This window comes from Mytilus galloprovincialis, chromosome 13, assembly GCF_965363235.1.
Source record: "Mytilus galloprovincialis chromosome 13, xbMytGall1.hap1.1, whole genome shotgun sequence".
Taxonomy (NCBI): Eukaryota; Metazoa; Mollusca; class Bivalvia; order Mytilida; family Mytilidae; genus Mytilus; species Mytilus galloprovincialis.
This window is the reverse complement of record NC_134850.1, coordinates 13,671,373-13,691,118: the sequence shown is the minus strand read 5'-3', so window position 1 is coordinate 13,691,118 and position 19,746 is coordinate 13,671,373. Positions and strand designations below refer to the sequence as shown.

General features: G+C 33.4%; 1 protein-coding gene across 7 annotated transcripts in view; it reads left to right on the top strand.

Moving 5' to 3' along the window:
- The window catches only part of LOC143057180 (basement membrane-specific heparan sulfate proteoglycan core protein-like), a 188,417-nt gene that overhangs the window by 152,982 nt on the left and 15,689 nt on the right, over positions 1-19,746 (top strand). For 6 of the 7 annotated variants that reach the window (XM_076230436.1, XM_076230440.1, XM_076230437.1 and 3 more), the window contains 11 exons: positions 238-373; positions 3,478-3,722; positions 4,069-4,257; positions 7,663-7,812; positions 8,487-8,705; positions 9,647-9,739; positions 10,420-10,641; positions 10,977-11,093; positions 13,658-13,738; positions 17,179-17,306; positions 17,608-17,779. In XM_076230436.1, coding sequence (XP_076086551.1) covers positions 238-373; positions 3,478-3,722; positions 4,069-4,257; positions 7,663-7,812; positions 8,487-8,705; positions 9,647-9,739; positions 10,420-10,641; positions 10,977-11,093; positions 13,658-13,738; positions 17,179-17,306; positions 17,608-17,779 — 1,752 coding nt within the window. The remainder of the gene's footprint in view (positions 1-237; positions 374-3,477; positions 3,723-4,068; positions 4,258-7,662; positions 7,813-8,486; positions 8,706-9,646; positions 9,740-10,419; positions 10,642-10,976; positions 11,094-13,657; positions 13,739-17,178; positions 17,307-17,607; positions 17,780-19,746) is intronic. The other variant, XM_076230439.1, reaches the window with a different exon arrangement.

Genomic DNA, 19,746 nt, shown 5'->3' with positions numbered 1-19,746 from the left:
CATTAAATCTGTTGTAGCCCATCCTATTATATACAGTGGCATTTGGGAATGTCAATCAATTAAGAATTTGCTATATTTATAATAATATACACAACAGAATGATATACTTATTACATTTGTTGTAGCCTGTCATTTTATATACCTTCTCATTTGGTAATGTCAATCAATTAAGAATTTGATATATCTATAATAATATGTATATACAACAGAATAATATACTTATTAAATATGTTGTAGCCCGTCCTATAATATCAGGAAGTCAGGCTGACTCCATGACAGCAGCTCTGGGATCTAAGGCATCCATGTCATGTGAGGCTGTAGGATATCCACAACCTGATATCACATGGTACCGAAAAGATGGACAAATGCCAAGGTTTGTATTGGTACATGTACTTTTATTACTATGTAAGCAGGTGGTTACCAGCTCTAGGTTTTATTTTTAGCTCACCTGGCCGAAAGGCCAAGTGAGCTTTTCTCATCACTTGGCGTCCGGCGTCCGGCGTCGTCGTCCTGCGTTAACTTTTACAAAAATCTTCTCCTCTGAAACTACTGGGCCAAATTTAACCAAACTTGGCCACAATCATCATTGGGGTATCTAGTTTAAGAAATGTGTCCGGTGGCCCGGCCAACCAACCAAGATGGCTGCCATGGCTAAAAATAGAACATAGGGGTAAAATGCAGTTTTTGGCATATAACTCAAAAACCAAAGCATTTAGAGCAAATCTGACGGGGTAAAATTGTTAATCAGGTCAAAATCTATCTGCCCTGAAATTTTCAGATGAATCGGATAACCCGTTGTTAGGTTGCTGCCCCTGAATTGGTAATTTTAAGGAAATTTTGCTGTTTTTGGTTATTATCTTGAATTTTATTATAGATAGAGATAAACTGTGAACTGCAATAATGTTCAGCAAAGTAAGATCTACAAATAAGTCAACATGACCAAAATGGTCAGTTGACCACTTTAGGAGTTATTGCCCTTTATAGTCAATTTTTAACCATTTTTCGTAAATCTTGGTAATCTTTTAGAAAAATCTTCTCCTCTGAAACTACTTGGCCAAATTTAACCAAACTTGGCCATAATCATCATTGGGGTATCTATTTAAAAAAATGTGTCCGGTGACCCGGCCAACCAACCAAGATGGCCGCCATGGCTAAAAATAGAACATGAGGGTAAAATGCAGTTTTTGGCTTATAACTCAAAATCAAAGCATTTAGACCAAATCTGACTGAGTTAAATTGTTCATCAGGTCAAGATCTATCTGCCCTGAAATTTTCAGATGAATCGGACATTCCGTTGTTGGGTTGCTGCCCCTGAAATGGTAATTTTAAGGAAAATTTGCTGTTTTTGGTTATTATCTTGAATATTATTATAGATAGAGATAAACTGTAAACAGCAATAATGTTCAGCAAAGTAAGATCTACAAATAAGTCAACATGACCAAAATGGTCAGTTTACCACTTTAGGAGTTATTGCCCTTTATAGTCAATTTTTAACCATTTTTCGTAAATCTTAATAATCTTTAAGAAAAATCTTCTCCTCTGAAACTACTGGGCCAAATTTAACCAAACTTGGCCATAATCATCATTGGGGTATGTAGTTAAAAAAATGTGTCCGGTAACTCGGCCAACAAACCAAGATGGCCGCCATGGCTAAAAATAGAACATGGGGGTAAAATGCAGTTTTTGGCTTATAACTCAAAAACCAAAGCATTAAGAGCAAATTTGACGAAGTAAAATTGTTGATCAGGTCACGATCTATCTGCCCTGGAATTTTCAGATGAATCGGATAATCGGTTGTTAGGTTGCTGCCCCTGAATTGGTAATTTTGAGGAAATTTTGCTGTTTTTTTTGTTTTCTTGAATATTATTATAGATAGAGATCATAAACTGTAAACAGCAATAATGTACAGCAAAGTAAGAACTAAAAATAAGTCACTATAACCAAAATAGTCAATTGACCCCCTAAGGAGTTATTGCCCTTCATAGTCAATTTTTAACAATTTTCTTAAAATTTGAAGATTTTCAATAACATTTTCCACAGAAAGTATTGTTATAGATAGAGATAATTGTAAGCAGCAATAATGTTTAGTAAAGTAAGATCTACAAACACATCACCATCACCAAAACACAATTTTGTCATGAATCCATCTGTGTCCATTGTTTAATATTCACATAGACCAAGGTGAGCGACACAGGCTCTTTAGAGCCTCTAGTTGCAATGTCATATGGTGTTCACAACCTGATATCACATCGTACAGAAAGGATGGAAAATGCCAAGTATTTTTTTTTAATTCTATTACTATGTAAGCAAGGGGTTACCAGCTCTATGTTCCATTAAGATAATTCCATGTGGTGCCAAATGACACGCATAACCTGATGTCACATTGTACAGAAAAAATGGAGAAATGTCAAGTTTTCTTTTTGCTTTTTCATAACTATGTCAGCAGAAGTTGATATCTCTGATTTTATTTTGACTATGCCATGTGATGCCATATGATACACACAACCTGATATTACATGGTACAGAAAAGTTGGACAAATGTCAAGGGTTGTTTGTTTACTTCTACAACTATGTTAGCAGATGGTTTCCAGCTCTTCAGTTTTATTTTTACAATGTTATGTGAAACCATATGTTATGCACAATCTGGTTTCACATGGTACAGAAATGATGGACAAATACAGAAGTTTGTTTTTAGTACTTTAAAAACTATGTGAGGGAGTGGTTGCCATGAAAACTATAGGTTCTTTTTCTACACTTACAACCTGATTTCACATGCTGTGGAATTATTTGTTTCTTGGATACTAAATCGTGGTTTGTGGAGAATTCTTTTTTTGTGGATAACAGATTTCATGGTTTAGCCAAAAGATGTATACAATATGAACAAGCCTGTGTACTTCATTAAACATTCAGAATCATGTATTACCTATACCGAAAGATCTTGTACACAAAATCATCTGTGCAAATAAATTAAAGACCCCCTTTCATCACTTCAAGCAGTTCAAGACAACAGAAAAGGTTTTCAGTCAAGGTCGAAGGGGACTTTAGGTTTGGACTCCGTCCAGCTGTCTGTCTGTCTGTTTGTCCATCTGTCTGTCTGGCAAATCAGTTTTCCACACTTTTTTCTTTGTTCTGAAAGATATTTATTTGATATTTGGTATATAGTTTTCTCATGACAAGTAATAGATCAAGTTCGAATGTTGTGCCAGTCTGAGAATTTGAGTTATGGTCCATATCTAATGTTAGAGTACTATATTAAACCATATATCTGTACAAAGAGAGATAACTCATGTATTAAAAGATTTTTAAATGACATTGTATTAGTAATTACGGATAAATTTTTACCTTGTAGGATTCTATGTATTGACATGCAATACTCTCAAAATGTTTGTTTGAATCAATTGCAAGGTATGTGAATAAATAAATAAAAGCGATGAAATACCAAATATTTGAAAAGAAATTGTTTGTTTTCAATTTTAGCGAATATACAGTGGAGAAGGATGGTCGTCTGACAATACCCAAGGTAAACCCCGATGACGCTGGCATGTATGTCTGTAGTGCTGGTAATGAGCTTGGAAAGATTGAACAACCAATGGAACTTGTTGTTGGAGATCTGGTACCCTACTTCCCACAGAACCCAGTTTCCTATATAACTTATCCACCAATGAATGATGTTTATCTGGACTTTGATATCCTGCTTAGACTAAAACCAGAGGCAACTGATGGTAAGTGCAGAATATATTCATTAATGAGGTGCTAAAATAGAGACATATTGAGGTTCAGTCAAGAGTTGTTTAGTTCTTTCAAACGTTTTGGTGTAAGCTTTTGAAAATATTTCCCAGAATGTGCATGATTCTGAAATTCAGGCATTTATCTTCCAAGATATTGAAACAAGAAAAAATCTTTAAAATTTTGATTTAGTAAAGATGAAAAGTATTGTAAGCTTTTGAAAATATTTTCCTGAATTCATTAAAATTTAGATAGGTATTTATCTTCCAATTTTTTTGTAACACAAGAGAATCTAATATTTAGCTTTAGTAAAGATAAATTGTATTTTATTGCATTTGACAGGTTTAGTTTTGTACAATGGTAATGATGACTTCCAGAGAGGAGGTGGAGATTACGTCTGCTTTGGGTTGAGAGAAGGTTACCCAGAATTCACCTTTGATGTAGGATCGGGACCAGCCATCATTCAGGGTAATGAGACCTTGGACCTGAACCAATGGCACACAGTCAGACTAGAGAGAAACAGGAAAGCTGGTCAGTTGTTTTTTATAAACATTTAATTGATAAAATCATTTTATGTTTTCTCTGTTATACAATCCTGAAAAAGCCTCGGAAAACAGTTTTTTTTTGGTCATTTCTTATTAAATACTGTCGATTCATTTATTATTTATGATACCAAATTTTGCAGATTTAGGAAAAAATGCACATTTTAGTAGAAATTTAATTTTTGTGATATGACTGGCAAAAATACTTTATGAAAACAAGTACTGTGGATTCATTTATTTTTGTGGGTACCAATTTTCAGGGATTGAGAAAAACCTGCATTTTCGTGGATATTTTATTTTATTTTTTATGCAGCAAAAATACTACAATCTGACTGGTTAATTACCCCAGGGTAAATAACACCCCACCCTTGTTCACCCCGGGATAAATAAAATTTTGCTAAAAAAAAAAATTTAATAAACGAATCCCCCCCCAAAAAAAGTATTTGACAATATGCAGCGAAAAAACATCTACGCTATGGATAAAAAATAATTGGCTATAATGAATAAAACATAATTGATTCATTTTACAAAAAACAAAAACCAATACATGTATAATCAATTATCAGAAAATTGGGAGGTGTATAAAGGATGATTGTTTTGATATATTTTCCCAATATTTTCCACTGGACATTTAGCAAGGAACAATAAATCAATAATATGTATTTTTATGCAAACAAATAATGACAAATAAAGTTGTGGTAGTATATTTTGTTTATTTGTATTATTTACATGTGTTTTAGGGTCCTTGTTATTGATATTTTTTTATTTATTAACTTGTTCTTAGAGAATAAGATGTGTAATTTCTTATGATTATGAAAAAGATATCATTCTTATTTTTCTTATGCTACTTTTGAATGGAAATTTCCACAGTAAGTATCAAATATGAAATGTATATATTAATTTATGATTCGATGAACACATGCAATCAATCATCAATCAATGGTTTGTTGGTAAAAGAACGACCTTTTGCAGTGATTTGCAAAATACAAATTGGTTTTGGGCATGTTTGAAGTTAATCATGAAAAATAATAAAAGGATTCAATGGAAATAAAAGATATTATTGCATAGCAATATAATATTTCCCACAGAAAGTAACCAAAAGTTAGCGTGCAATAAATTCTAATATTGCACTAGTGCAATAAATCTTCAAAAAATCATGACGTCATCAACGACAAAATCTTACTTTAAACCAATTTTTAAACGACCGCAAAAATTGAAAATTTTTTGGTCGTATATTGGTATCACGTTGGCGTCGTCGTCGTCGTTGTCCGAATACTTTTAGTTTTCGCACTCTAACTTTAGTAAAAGTGAATAGAAATCTATGAAATTTTAACACAAGGTTTATGACCACAAAAGGAAGGTTGGGATTGATTTTGGGAGTTTTGGTCTCAACATTTTAGGAATTAGGGGCCAAAAAGGGCCCAAATAAGCATTTTCTTGGTTTTCACACTATAACTTTAGTTTAAGAAAATAGAAATCAATGATATTTTGACACAAAGTTTATGACCACAAAAGGAAGGTTGGGGGTCCAAAATTAAACTTAGTTTGATTTTAACAAAAAATGAATTCTTGGGGTTCTTTGATATGCTGAATCTAAAAAAGTACTTAGATTTTGATTATTGGCCCAGTTTTCAAGTTGGTTCAAATCGGGGTCCAAAATTAAACTTTGTTTGATTTCATCAAAAATTGAATATTTGGGGTTCTTTGATTTGCTGAATCTAAAAACGTACTTAGATTTTGATTATTGGCGCAGTTTTCAAGTTGGTTCAAATCGGGGTCCAAAATTAAACTTTGTTTGATTTCATCAAAAATTGATATGCCAAATCTAACTGTGTATGTAGATTCTTAATTTTTGGTCCCGTTTTCAAATTGGTCTACATTAAGTCCAAAGGGTCCAAAATTAAACTAAGTTTGATTTTAACAAAAATTGAATTCTTAGGCTTTTTTGATATGCTGAATCTCAACATGTACTTAGATTTTTTATTATGGGCCTAGTTTTCAAGTTGGTCCAAATCAGGATCCAAAATTATTATATTAAGTATTGAATTTTCAATTGCACAGTGTTCAGCAATAGCAAGAAATCTTCAATTGCACAGTATTGTGCAATAGCAAGAAATTTTCAATTGCACAGTATTGTGCAATAGCAAGAAATCTGCAATTGCACAGTATTGTGCAATAGCAAGTATTTTCAATTACACAGTATTGCGCAATAGCAAGAAATATCTAATTGCATAATATTGTGCAATAGCAAGAAATTTTCAATTGAAGTTATCTTTCTTTGTCCAGAATAGTAGTTGAATCAACTTAAATCATTGTTTTATACATTATACAATGTATATTCACTTTTACTACCAACTGATAAATTAAAACAATCTTTACCATAACAAGCACTTTTTTTACATTTTAATATTTTATGATGTATTTAAATGAGTATAGTATTGTAGCAAACTCCATTAGAAATTTGAATTGAGATCAGTTTTGGAATAAGGGAAAGGGGGGGGGGGAGGGGGGTTCAATTTTTCTCATTTCAGATTTCATAAATAAAAAGAAAATTTCTTCAAACATTTTTTTGAGAGGATTAATATTCAACAGCATAGTGAATTGCTCAAAGGCAAAAAAAAATATTTTTAAGATCATTAGACCACATTCATTCTGTGTCAGAAACCTATGCTGTGTCAACTATTTAATTTTAAATTTAAATAAGTTTGAAGAAGAAATCTTTAATTGATTTGTAAGATCTTGACATTTTTTTGTGTGTAAAAAACCTATATAATGTCAAAAATTTGATCACAATCCAAATTCAGAGCTGAATCAAGCTTGAATGCTTTGTCCATACTTGCCCCAACTGTTCAGGGTTCGACCTCTGCGGTCGTATAAAGCTGCACCCTGCAGAGCACCTCGTTACTTTCCGATATCATATTGCTATACAATAAAAGGGTTATTGCATGAATATTGGGGAATATTGTCCCTCGCAGAACATATATTGCACTCACAAGCTTGTGCGATATAAAATTCTACTTGGGACGATATTCCCCAATATTCATGCAATAACCCTATATTACAACATTATCAGAAAGTTACTACTGTCTTGTATTCAAATAGATTTACTATGATAACTTTTAATTTTTGCCAGACTATGCCATGGCTTACACTGCAATAATAAAACGTTGCAAACATTTTTAAGTTAACAGTAAGTACTGGCGACATAGCTGTATTAGTAGCATGACAGATACCGTAAGGAATTCTGCTCAAATTCCGGTATTAGAAGCCATTTTACAATTGAAGTGATGTCTAGTGATGACCTCTCTGTTTATCAGAAAAAAATAGCAGTAAGATCGCTTGGTTTTTTGTCTGTTGTTCATGTAGTATATTTTTATTTTCTATCACATCACAGGTACTTTAACTGTCAATGAGAAACAGAAATACATTGGAGAAACTCCTGGCCGATTCCAGGGTTTGGACCTCACACAAGACATGTACTTAGGTGGTGTTCCAGACTATAGTAAGATACCACAGCCAGCCAGATATACCACAGGATTTGTAGGTAATGTCAAATTTATATTTAGTTTTTTTTCATTGACTTATTGGTATGTTTTGCCCCCACAAAGACAGTAGAGGGGCATTATGTTTTCTGGTCACTGGGTCCATTTATCTGATCGTTCCTTCGTCCGTCTGTCCGGCTTCAGGTTAAAGTTTTTGGTCAAAGTAGTTTTTGATGAAGTTGAAGTCCAATCAATTTTAAACTTAGTACACATGTTCCCTATGATAAGATCTTTCTAATTTTAAAGCCAAATGAGAGTTTTGACCCAAATTTCACTGTCAACTGAACATAGAAAATGATAGTGCGAGTTGTGCATCTGTGTACTGTGATTATGAACACATGTTTGTTTAGTTGAGTTTTAATTTAATTTTTTTTTAAAGGCAAAACTCCATTTACAATGTTTATTTTTCTGTGTTATTTTTTTCCTGGCCATCATCCCTTAATCCCCCAGGGCATCAATATAAGAAACACTTGTATGACAATGTTATGGAGTATTCCAGTTAATTTACAAGGATTGCATGTCCTGGGAAAGTCAAAAGTCCAGTTTTTCTTTTAGGTTCTCCAGCTCCTTTCTCTTATAGGCTTTTTAAACAAATTGGCCAATGTTATATTCCCAAAAGTTGCTGACAGAGGTTTTATTCATAATTTTTTGTAAAAGGTATTTGATTGTTTTGCAGGTGCCATTAGCCAGGTTGAAAGAAATGGTGATAACTTAAACTTGGGAGCTGATGCTGTTACTCTAGAAGGTATAGAGATGTATGATGCCTGTCAGAACAGACCATGTATGAATGGAGCTAGGTGTACTCCTGCTAATTCAGGAGATGGATTCAGATGTGTCTGTCCTCAAGGATTTACAGGGGAGAGATGTGACCAACAGGGACAGAGATGTTATCCAGGTAATGAATTATGTCTATGTTGTGTTGGGGAATCACTGTCTGACTCAATGTGACCAACAGGGACAGAGATGTTATCCAGGTAACGAATTATGTCTATGTTGTGTTAGGGAGTCACTGTCTGACTCAATGTGACCAACAGGGACAGAGATGTTATCCAGGTAATGAATTATGTCTATGTTGTGTTGGGGAATCACTGTCTGACTCAATGTGACCAACAGGGACAGAGATGTTATCCAGGTAATAAATTGTGTCTATGTTGTGTTAGGGAGTCACTGTCTGACTCAATGTGACCAACAGGGACAGAGATGTTATCCAGGTAATAAATTGTGTCTATGTTGTGTTGGGGAATCACTGTCTGACTCAATGTGACCAACAGGGACAGAGATGTTATCCAGGTAACGAATTGTGTCTATGTTGTGTTGGGGAGTCACTGTCTGACTCAATGTGACCAACAGGGACAGAGATGTTATCCAGGTAATAAATTGTGTCTACGTTTGTGAGTTCAAACCTCCCTTTTGGCAAGGTGCGTTTGACAAAAATATTGACTTGGATTACCAGTTAATATTCCTCTTCTGGTACTCCTTTGCCAGTTAATATTCCTCTTCTGGTACTCCTTTGCCAGTTAATATTCCTCTTCTGGTACTCCTTTGCCAGTTAATATTCCTCTTCTGGTACTCCATTGCCAGTTAATATTCCTCTTCTGGTACTACAGATTCCTCCACCAATTGACTTGGATTACCACTTAATATTCCTCTTCTGGTACACCAGATTCCTCCACCAATTGACTTGGATTACCAGTTAATATTCCTCTTCTGGTACTTCAGATTCCTCCACCTTTATGGCTGCCATAATACAGGTTAGTGTGCTCTTAGTGGTGTTAAACACCAGGAATGATTGAATCATGAATGTTTAGGATTTCAAAATATATTTATCCTTTACAGGTGCCTGTGGACCAGCTGGACGTTGCCGTAACCTACCTAATGGGTTCACTTGTATTTGTCCAATGGAAAGTTCTGGACCTGGTTGTCTGACAGGTGAATATTAATATTATTGCCCTGGTAGTATGATATCAATTTACTGGCATTTCATTGGTTTTGGTGAATGACAAATTGAAATTTTCCATAGAATAGAAAATGTTTATAGATGCATGGATAATGTATTTAAAAAAAATGAAATCAATAATTCTAAATTCTAAGGAAATCATAACTTCCAACTATTAATTAATTTGAGTGCCTGCTATTCTCCCACCAATATCAATAATTTTTGAAACAGCCTGTAGGTATTATATGTACATCCAAACACCAAAATATTAATCATTTTTATTCAAGTTATATAATTTTTTATTTTAAGATTCCATGGATGTTGACTCTAAATTCAGACACACATGGACATGTCTTATATTAAGGTGGTACCAATCACCTTGACTAAAATAAATTTGACTTGTTTACTTTTCTTAAGATTTGGACAAAATATTTACTTTGGGCCTTTGACAAAAATATATAAAAAAAAATGATAATAATTGAACCACACACTGCAATGGAAATATTTCATTGGTTATACATAAAGCAGTTTGACAAACACTAATTTTGATCATTGAGAAGCTCAATACTTCCTTAATAATAGAATGGAATTTAAACATTCATCTGATTTTTACAGAGTTATCTCCCTAGAGTGTTATGCACCAACCTATTAAGATTATTTAACTATATTTCAGTTGGAAGAATCAACATTCCAAGATTCAACAAGACTTCTTTTGCTGCCTACGCTGCTGTACAAGGAGCTAAGTTTGAAATGAAGATAGAATTAGAATTTAAACCACACAGTCTGGAGAATGGAATTGTTTTGTATAGTGCTCAAAGTAATGATGGAATCGGAGATTATGTCTCTTTGGCTCTAAGGAATGGATATCTGGAGTTCAGATACAATACTGGCTCAGGTAAGTTAAAATATGAGACATTTATCTCATTGGCTCCAGGAATGGATATCTGAGTTCAGATACAAGACTGGCTCAGGTAAGTCAGAACTAGATATCTTGTTGACTCTGGGAAATGATATCTGGAGTTCAGATACAAAACTGGCTCAGGTAAGTCAAATTATATCTCCTTTAGGTAGAAATTTTTCGGTAACAATAAAATATCACAAACATGTCTAAGATAAAGTATATGTAAAATATTCATGTGTATCGCATGTCAGCAAAGATTATTAGTTTTCAAATTTGTTATTAAACTTCTCATGCATATTTAAAAAGAAAAGCATTCAATTTCATTTCAGGCCCAGCAGTTCTCAGCAGTAGACGCAGGCTAACAGTCAATGAATGGGTCAAGGTTGTTGCTTCTAAGCAAGGACAGGAAGGAACACTTGTTGTTAATGATGAAGAGCCTGTCAAAGGTGAGATATTATACCTAATTTTGAGGTTTAGGGGAGTGTGAATGTTTGAAGTCCAAATTTTGCAATTTTGAGATATGTGTTTGAAGTGAAAATGGTTTCTTTTTCTTAAAATTTTTATCTGTTTGACTCAGATTCAAACTTCTTATCTGCTGATATTTAGACTTTTTTTTTAATTTTAGAAATGATTTTCTCTATAGTATCTTCTAATTAAAAGATATTTATCTCAAATACCACTGAAATGCATCGATATATTCAATTTTAGATAATTTTTCAACTCAATTTTGTAATTAAATTGCCTAGCCAATCGTATCTCGATATATTTTTTTTGGTCATGGTTGCTAAGCAACTTATGGTTGATAATTGTGACTTAATTTTTCCTCAGTTGAGTTGATTGATGATAGTTTTCAATACATTTTTATACGACCGCTTCAAATTTTTCGTCGTATATTGCTATCACGTTGGCGTCTGCGTCGTCGTCGTCGTCGTCGTCCGAATACTTTTAGTTTTCGCACTCTAACTTTAGTAAAACTGAATAGAAATCTATGAAATTTTAACACAAGGTTTATGACCACAAAAAGAAGGTTGGGATTGATTTTGGGAGTTTTGGTCCCAACATTTTAGGAATTAGGGGCCAAAAAGGGCCCAAATAAGCATTTTCTTGGTTTTCGCACTATAACTTTAGTTTAAGTTAATAGAAATCTATGAAATTTTGACACAAAGTTTATGACCACAAAAGAAAGGTTGGGATTGATTTTGGGAGTTTTGGTTCCAACTGTTTAGGAATTAGGGGCCAAAAAAGGGCCCAAATAAGCATTATTCTTGGTTTTCGCACAATAACTTTAGTTTAAGTAAATAGAAATCAATGAAATTTAAACACAATGTTTATGACCACAAAAGGAAGGTTGGTATTGATTTTGGAAGTTGAGGTCCCAACAGTTTAGGAATTAGGGGCCAAAAAGGGACCCAAATAAGCATTTTTCTTGGTTTTCGCACCATAACTTTAGTATAAGTAAATAGAAATGTATGAAATTTAAACACAAGGTTTATGACCATAAAAGGAAGGTTGGTATTGATTTTGGGAGTTTTGGTCCCAACAGTTTAGGAATAAAGGGCCCAAAGGGTCCAAAATTAAACTTTGTTTGATTTCATCAAAAATTGAATAATTGGGGTTCTTTGATATGCCGAATCTAACTGTGTATGTAGATTCTTAATTTTTGATCCCGTTTTCAAATTGGTCTACATTAAGGTCCAAAGGGTCCAAAATTAAACTTAGTTTGATTTTAACAAAAATTGAATCCTTGGGGTTCTTTGATATGCTGAATCTAAAAATGTACTTAGATTTTTAATTATTGGCCCAGTTTTCAAGTTGGTCCAAATCGGGGTCCAAAATTAAACTTTGTTTGATTTCATCAAAAATTGAATAATTGGGGTTCTTTGATATGCCAAATCTAACTGTGTATGTAGATTCTTAATTGTTGGTCCCGTTTTAAAATTGGTCTACATTAAAGTCCAAAGGGTCCAAAATTAAACTAAGTTTGATTTTAACAAAAATTGAATTCTTGGGCCTCTTTGATATGCTGAATCTAAACATGTACTTAGATTTTTGATTATGGGCCCAGTTTTCAAGTTGGTCCAAATCAGGATCCAAAATTATTATATTAAGTATTGTGCAATAGCAAGAAATTTTCAATTGCACAGTATTCAGCAATAGCAAGAAATCTTCAATTGCACAGTATTGTGCAATAGCAAGAAATCTTCAATTGCACAGTATTGTGCAATAGCAAATATTTTCAATTGCACAGTATTGCACAATAGCAAGAAATATCTAATTGCACAATATTGTGCAATAGCAAGAAATTCCAATTGGATTTCAATTGGAGTTATCTTTCTTTGTCCAGAATAGTAGTTGAATCAACTTAAATCATTGTTTTATACAATATACAATGTATATTCACTTTTACTACCAACTGATAGATTAAAACAATCTTTACCATTCAGTAATAACAAGCACTTTTTTTACATTTTAATATGTTATGATGTATTTAAATGAGTAGTTATTGTTGCAAACTTCATTAGAAATTTGAATTGAGATCAGTTTTGAAATTAGGGAAAGGGGGATGTGAAAAAAAAATTGGGGGTCAATTTTTTTCATTTCAGATTTCATTAATAAAAAGAAAATTTCTTCAAACATTTTTTTGAGAGGATTAATATTCAACAGCATAGTGAATTGCTCAAAGGCAAATTTTTTTGTTTAAGTTCATTAGACCACATTCATTCTGTGTCAGAAACCTATGCTGTGTCAACTATTTAATCACAATCCAAATTTAGAGCTGAATCCAGCTTGAATGTTGTGTCCATACTTGCCCCAACCGTTCAGGGTTCAACCTCTGCGGTCGTATAATGCTGCGCCCTGCGAAGCAACTGGTTTTGTTTTGACCTTTGATAAATGAGACCTTAATTGCCCTTAGTTGAGTCAATTGGTGATTTTTTTATACAATATTTTTGTTTTGACCTTGGTTGCTAAGCAACTAATGGTTGATAATTGTGACTTTTATTGCCCTCAGTTTGGCCATGGAGTTACTACAACAATAGATATAGAAATTACTACAACTACCATCTGTTGAGACGTTATCGTTACAGAAGAGGTATAGGCACTGCTTGATATCTGTTTTTTTAAAAGTAGTATAAAAAACCCATTGAAAATTCCTCATTTTACTTTAAAAAAAAAATTAGAGAATGTAGAATAACTTTTATGTTTCTATGGTACAGACCTGAGTTTGACAAAAAAAATCTTGGGACCAAAATTTATCCTACGTTGCCAACAATTCTATATTAACCATCAATTTTAGTCAAAAGATTTTATGGGAAATGAAGGTCTGAATTGCCTTGACAAATAAGCTGTCAACCAGCATTGGCTGTTGTTTTGAATTGAAAACAGTTACCTTCAAATAAAATCTGTCAAAAAATTATGTGCAATAGAAAAAATTGTTTGTTTAATAAAGTAAAATGTTCTCTTGGATTTTTTTAACAGATATCGAATTTTCAATGGTGTTTTCGTACTGCTTGTATGCTTATCTTTGTCTTTGGAGACCAGTATTTTAACTTGGTGTGGGTTTTTTCATTATGATGAGCTTAGTTTTATCATTAGAATCAACATCATAAATCATTATCATTTTATTTTAGATTTTTGCATGTAAAAGGAAGATTCCTTTTAAGTAGGCCGTTCTAACTTGAATATTGAAAATGCATGGGTAGGGTTTAAAATATAGAAACAATATTGACTAGCTGTTAAGTATACATATATTTAGTAACTTAAAGATAAGTTGATATTTTAAGAATGTCCCATAATGTTGTGGGGTTTTTTTTGTCTGGAAGGAGAAAAAAATCATGATATTACTAAGAAAAAGAAATCGAAAAGGAAAAAAGATTACAGAGTAGATTTTGTTTGTTAGAAAAGGTTTCAATAAATAAAAAAAAATAAAGTTTTGCCAACCCACACCAAGAAGTAAATGAAAGGTCTTGTTTTTAGCTACATTTGAGATTTTTAATAATTTAATTAACATTTTGTGTGGTCTTAAACAGGATCATGACACTGTCCTGATAAGAAATATGTTGGCCTTATTTTTGTTCGTCAATGTAAAAACCTTTATTGTTAACAAAAAATAATTTGGAATGTGCATATTAACTATTTAATTTTGATTTTTTTGTGTCTTGTTCTGATTTTTTTCTTTCTGAAATAGATTTGAATGTGCATGTAAATTCAAGTTATGAAATATCAATTACTTTTTCAACATTATTTCTTTATTGAAGCTTGCTTTTACTGCTTGCAGTGCAAATTACTGGCAGCATACTCAATGTTTAAAAATAGCAATGAAAGTTCATCATCAGAAAAGAGTGACAAAAACAGTTCACTGCAGAGATAATTGAAGATTGGGCAACACTTAAAACTAAGGTTGAATTCAAATGATTTCCAAGGGGCAGTAACTCCTGCTCCACTTGTGACACCTGTCATATCTCTATTGCTCCAAGCTAAGAGATGAATATCCTCTTAAATATGCACCAAATCACATGTACATACCAATTACATCAAATAAAATTATCTCTTTCTACAATTAAACATAGTGTCAAATCTAGCTATGTTGACCTGTAATCAGATGATGACTTTCAATGATTTTTTTAAATTTTGTGTAGTTATATATTTGGAACTTGGACAAAAGTGTATATATAAAGCTTTCACATCTATAAGGAATTGCTTAATTTATGAGAATGAATATTTTTCTGTTTAAATCTATGTTTTGAAATTAGGATATCTTATGATTTTTCCTCAAGAATGTTAGTAAAAAAAAAAAAAAATCTGACATGCTGACACATGCATACATAAACATGATTAATGATAGCATTCTATGATTGAAAGTCATTTGTGTAGGTAATTCTTAACCAATCACAATGCATGATGCCTGCTGTTGAAAATTTGATTGGTTGAGTACCATTTGCTTAGAATGTTCTAAACTAATCCCAATGCTTGATGAATGCTCTGAAAAATTTGAAATGGCCAATTGATGAATAGATTGATTGTCATTGCATGGTGTCATGAGAGTTTAGTTTTAACTTAAAATATAGATGTCTGCCTTTTCATTCTGTTCTTCAAAATTTAACATTTTAACCTACAAATCTAATGATGGAAGTTTCAGTCAGTAATCAATTGTTTTAGCTAACTTGGTCCAAAGCAGTGGCGGATCCGGGGGTTGGAACCCCCCCTTTTTTTGGACGATCAATGCATTTGAATAGGGACATGTGGTTGGAACCCCTTTGTCCTTGGTTGGGACCCCCCTTTTTTTAAATGGCTTGATCCGCCCCTGCAAGACTTCAGTCTGACACTTTACATCTGTTATGTTTTAATTTCAATAATATGTTCTGCTACAAACAGTGGAACTCATAAAAATTGGCAGAAATAATTTTTATGCATTTTTATTGCTCCTTTGGTTTCATGAGAGTTAGAAAGAATTTTTGGGGGGAATTTATGATTGATCTGTTTAGTATATGGGAGTTTGGGGAAAGTCCATTTTATCTTTGGGAATTCAGGATTTAATTATATCGATTTTCATGGGAGTTTTGGTTTGGCATTTATTTTCTCCAATCAATCCTTCACTTTTGTCTCCCCCTTAATAGAAAAAAGATGTCAATCAAATGTCATCAGTGAAATTTAAATCTCAAAAGATAAATGTAAAATATGGGAAAAACTTCTATTCACTGGTCTATTTAGTTGAACTGCTATGCCATTAGCTAGTCAATATTGAGGTAGTGAGATCCTGCAAGTAGAAAGGATCACTCTATGCACTCAACACCAACCTTATTTGACTAGGATTGTCAGTTTTCCTAAGATAGGTTGGTTTTTCTCTTTGGGGACTCCGCTCACCCCATCAATTAAAACTGACTGCCACGAAATTGCACAAGAGTGCTGAAAGTGGCATTAAACACCAATAAACATTTAGCTTCATTTGATATTGACCATTCTTGATATTAGGCTGAGCTACCAGGTATGCATTGCTTGCTCTTCAAATTGATCATTTTATCATTTATCTCAAGTCTTTAGCTTAATCTTGGTTGGCTAATATAGTTGGTAGATTTTTTTAAATTCAGGTATTGATTGTTATCTGTTCAATTTATCTTTCACTTTAACTGTTAAAATATAATGGTAACTTTGCATGGTTACAAAACGTATTTTCAGAAGTATATTTCTTAGTTTCTATTAATATTAAAAAACAAGAATTATATATATTTGCAAAGTAAATGAAGTTTAATTTAGAAATTTAGATTTCAGATGTTTCACAGACACTAGGACAGGAATGTTCTAGTTTGACATTTTGTAGATCGTTTAACAATGCCAAGACAAGGGGGGTTCAAATAAAAAGGAATTTTAAAAATATACAATCTCACATGTTAAATCATTCTTTAATATACACAGGTACAAATGATTCATTTTAAAACATATGGTCAATAACTTCCCTTTAAAATGTCAATTAAAGAAGGAGGGTAATCAATTTGTTTTAAAAATGACATTTACACTATTTGACTTCATTTTTAGCTGCATCACCTGGAACTACAATTGGTTTGGATCTAAGAACCATGTTATATATTGGAGGAACTGACTCAGATAATAAACTACCACAAAATCTTGGAATCACTGATGGTCTGGTCGGCTGTGTGGCTGAGGTGAGTTGTCATGTGATCAGAGGTACATACATGTAAAGAGGTTATAATGTGAGTTGTCTTGTGGTCAGGGTTCAAGAGTTCAGATTATGAGTTGTTATGTGATCAGGGTCCTGAAGTTCATGTTGAAATTTTTCTGTTAAATTTAAATTTAGATTTTACCATATATGTATGGGCTGAAAATGTTTGAATCAAAATAATAAAAAAAAAAGTACAAATTTCTGAGAGAAAACACTAGTGTTTATGTGTTTCAAGAAATCTGATTACATATTTTTACTTTGTTATTTTGTCTTCATTTTAACAGGTAACTATTAATTCCAAACAAGTAGATTTGATTGGTTCAGCTGTGGAGACATACAATGTACAAGATTGTGGGGAGAGAAACATCTGTAATCGTCGACCATGTTTGAATGGTGGAACTTGTGAAAGACTTTCATCTTTGGAGTACAGATGTGTTTGTCCTACAAAATTCACAGGTCAGGAATTTCAAGATTTAGTTTTCTGTGAAGTTTCTATTTTTCGATACCATTGGCAAAATTAAATCTTTTATTGGTTAGAGCTTTACCCCAAACTATAACTTCTCAATATAAATGTGTTAGACATTTTGTAACAAAAAAAAATCTCATTTTGAGTAAAACTGCTGCTCATTATACTTTATGGTTATGATAACAAAATGAGGCTATTTTGGCAATTTTGTTTTTTGATTGAATACAAAAATTGAAGCTATCATAAGTCATATAATGTGTCAGAGTTGGTATTAGTGAAGTTATAATGATATCTTAAGTGTTATAATGTATCAGAGTTTGTATCAGATACTTTTGCACATCTTGTCATTTTAAGTGTTTACCATTAATACTGAAGTTAGATTTCAAAGAATTGTAAGAACAATAATGACCCTTTGTGAACCTTCTTCAAGACAAAAGTAGTTAATCAATTTTCAAAACTTATAAATCTATTTTAAAAGAACTTAAAATCAAAATAAACAACTAAAAAATGTAAACAGAGGTCCATGCCCTGTGAGAGGAACAAGACAGGGTAATTAAAGTGTCTCCTGCTCATGCCCTGTGAAAGGAACAAGACAGGGTAATTAAAGTGTCTCCTACTTTGCATGCCCTGTGAAAGGAACAAGTCGAGGTAATTAAAGTGTCTCCTGCTTTGTATGCCCTGTGAAAGAAACAAGTCGAGGTAATTAAAGTGTCTCCTGCTTTGTATGCCCTGTGAAAGGAACAAGACAGGGTAATTAAAGTGTCTCCTGCTTTACATGCCCTGTGAAAGGAACAAGACAGGGTAATTAAAGTGTCTCCTGCTTTACATGCCCTGTGAAAGGAACAAGACAGGGTAATTAAAGTGTCTCCTGCTTTGTATGCCCTGTGAAAGGAACAAGACAGGGTAATTAAAGTGTCTCCTACTTTGCATGGCCTGTGAGAGGAACAAGACAGGATAATTAAAGTGTCTCCTACTTTGCATGCCCTGTGAAAGGAACATGACAGGGTAATTAAAGTGTCTCCTACTTTGCATGCCCTGTGAAAGGAACAAGACAGGGTAATTAAAGTGTCTCCTGCTTTGTATGCCCTGTGAAAGGAACAAGACAGGATAATTAAAGTGTCTCCTACTTTGCATGCCCTGTGAAAGGAACATGACAGGGTAATTAAAGTGTCTCCTACTTTGCATGCCCTGTGAAAGGAAAAAGACAGAGTAATTAAAGTGTCTTCTGCTTTGCATGCCCTGTGAAAGGAACAAGACAGGATAATTAAAGTGTCTCCTACTTTGCATGCCCTGTGAAAGGAACATGACAGGGTAATTAAAGTGTCTCCTACTTTGCATGCCCTGTGAAAGGAAAAAGACAGAGTAATTAAAGTGTCTCCTGCTTTGTATGCCCTGTGAAAGAAACAAGTCGAGGTAATTAAAGTGTCTCCTGCTTTGTATGCCCTGTGAAAGGAACAAGACAGGGTAATTAAAGTGTCTCCTGCTTTACATGCCCTGTGAAAGGAACAAGACAGGGTAATTAAAGTGTCTCCTGCTTTACATGCCCTGTGAAAGGAACAAGACAGGGTAATTAAAGTGTCTCCTGCTTTGTATGCCCTGTGAAAGGAACAAGACAGGGTAATTAAAGTGTCTCCTACTTTGCATGGCCTGTGAGAGGAACAAGACAGGATAATTAAAGTGTCTCCTACTTTGCATGCCCTGTGAAAGGAACATGACAGGGTAATTAAAGTGTCTCCTACTTTGCATGCCCTGTGAAAGGAACAAGACAGGGTAATTAAAGTGTCTCCTGCTTTGTATGCCCTGTGAAAGGAACAAGACAGGATAATTAAAGTGTCTCCTACTTTGCATGCCCTGTGAAAGGAACATGACAGGGTAATTAAAGTGTCTCCTACTTTGCATGCCCTGTGAAAGGAAAAAGACAGAGTAATTAAAGTGTCTTCTGCTTTGCATGCCCTGT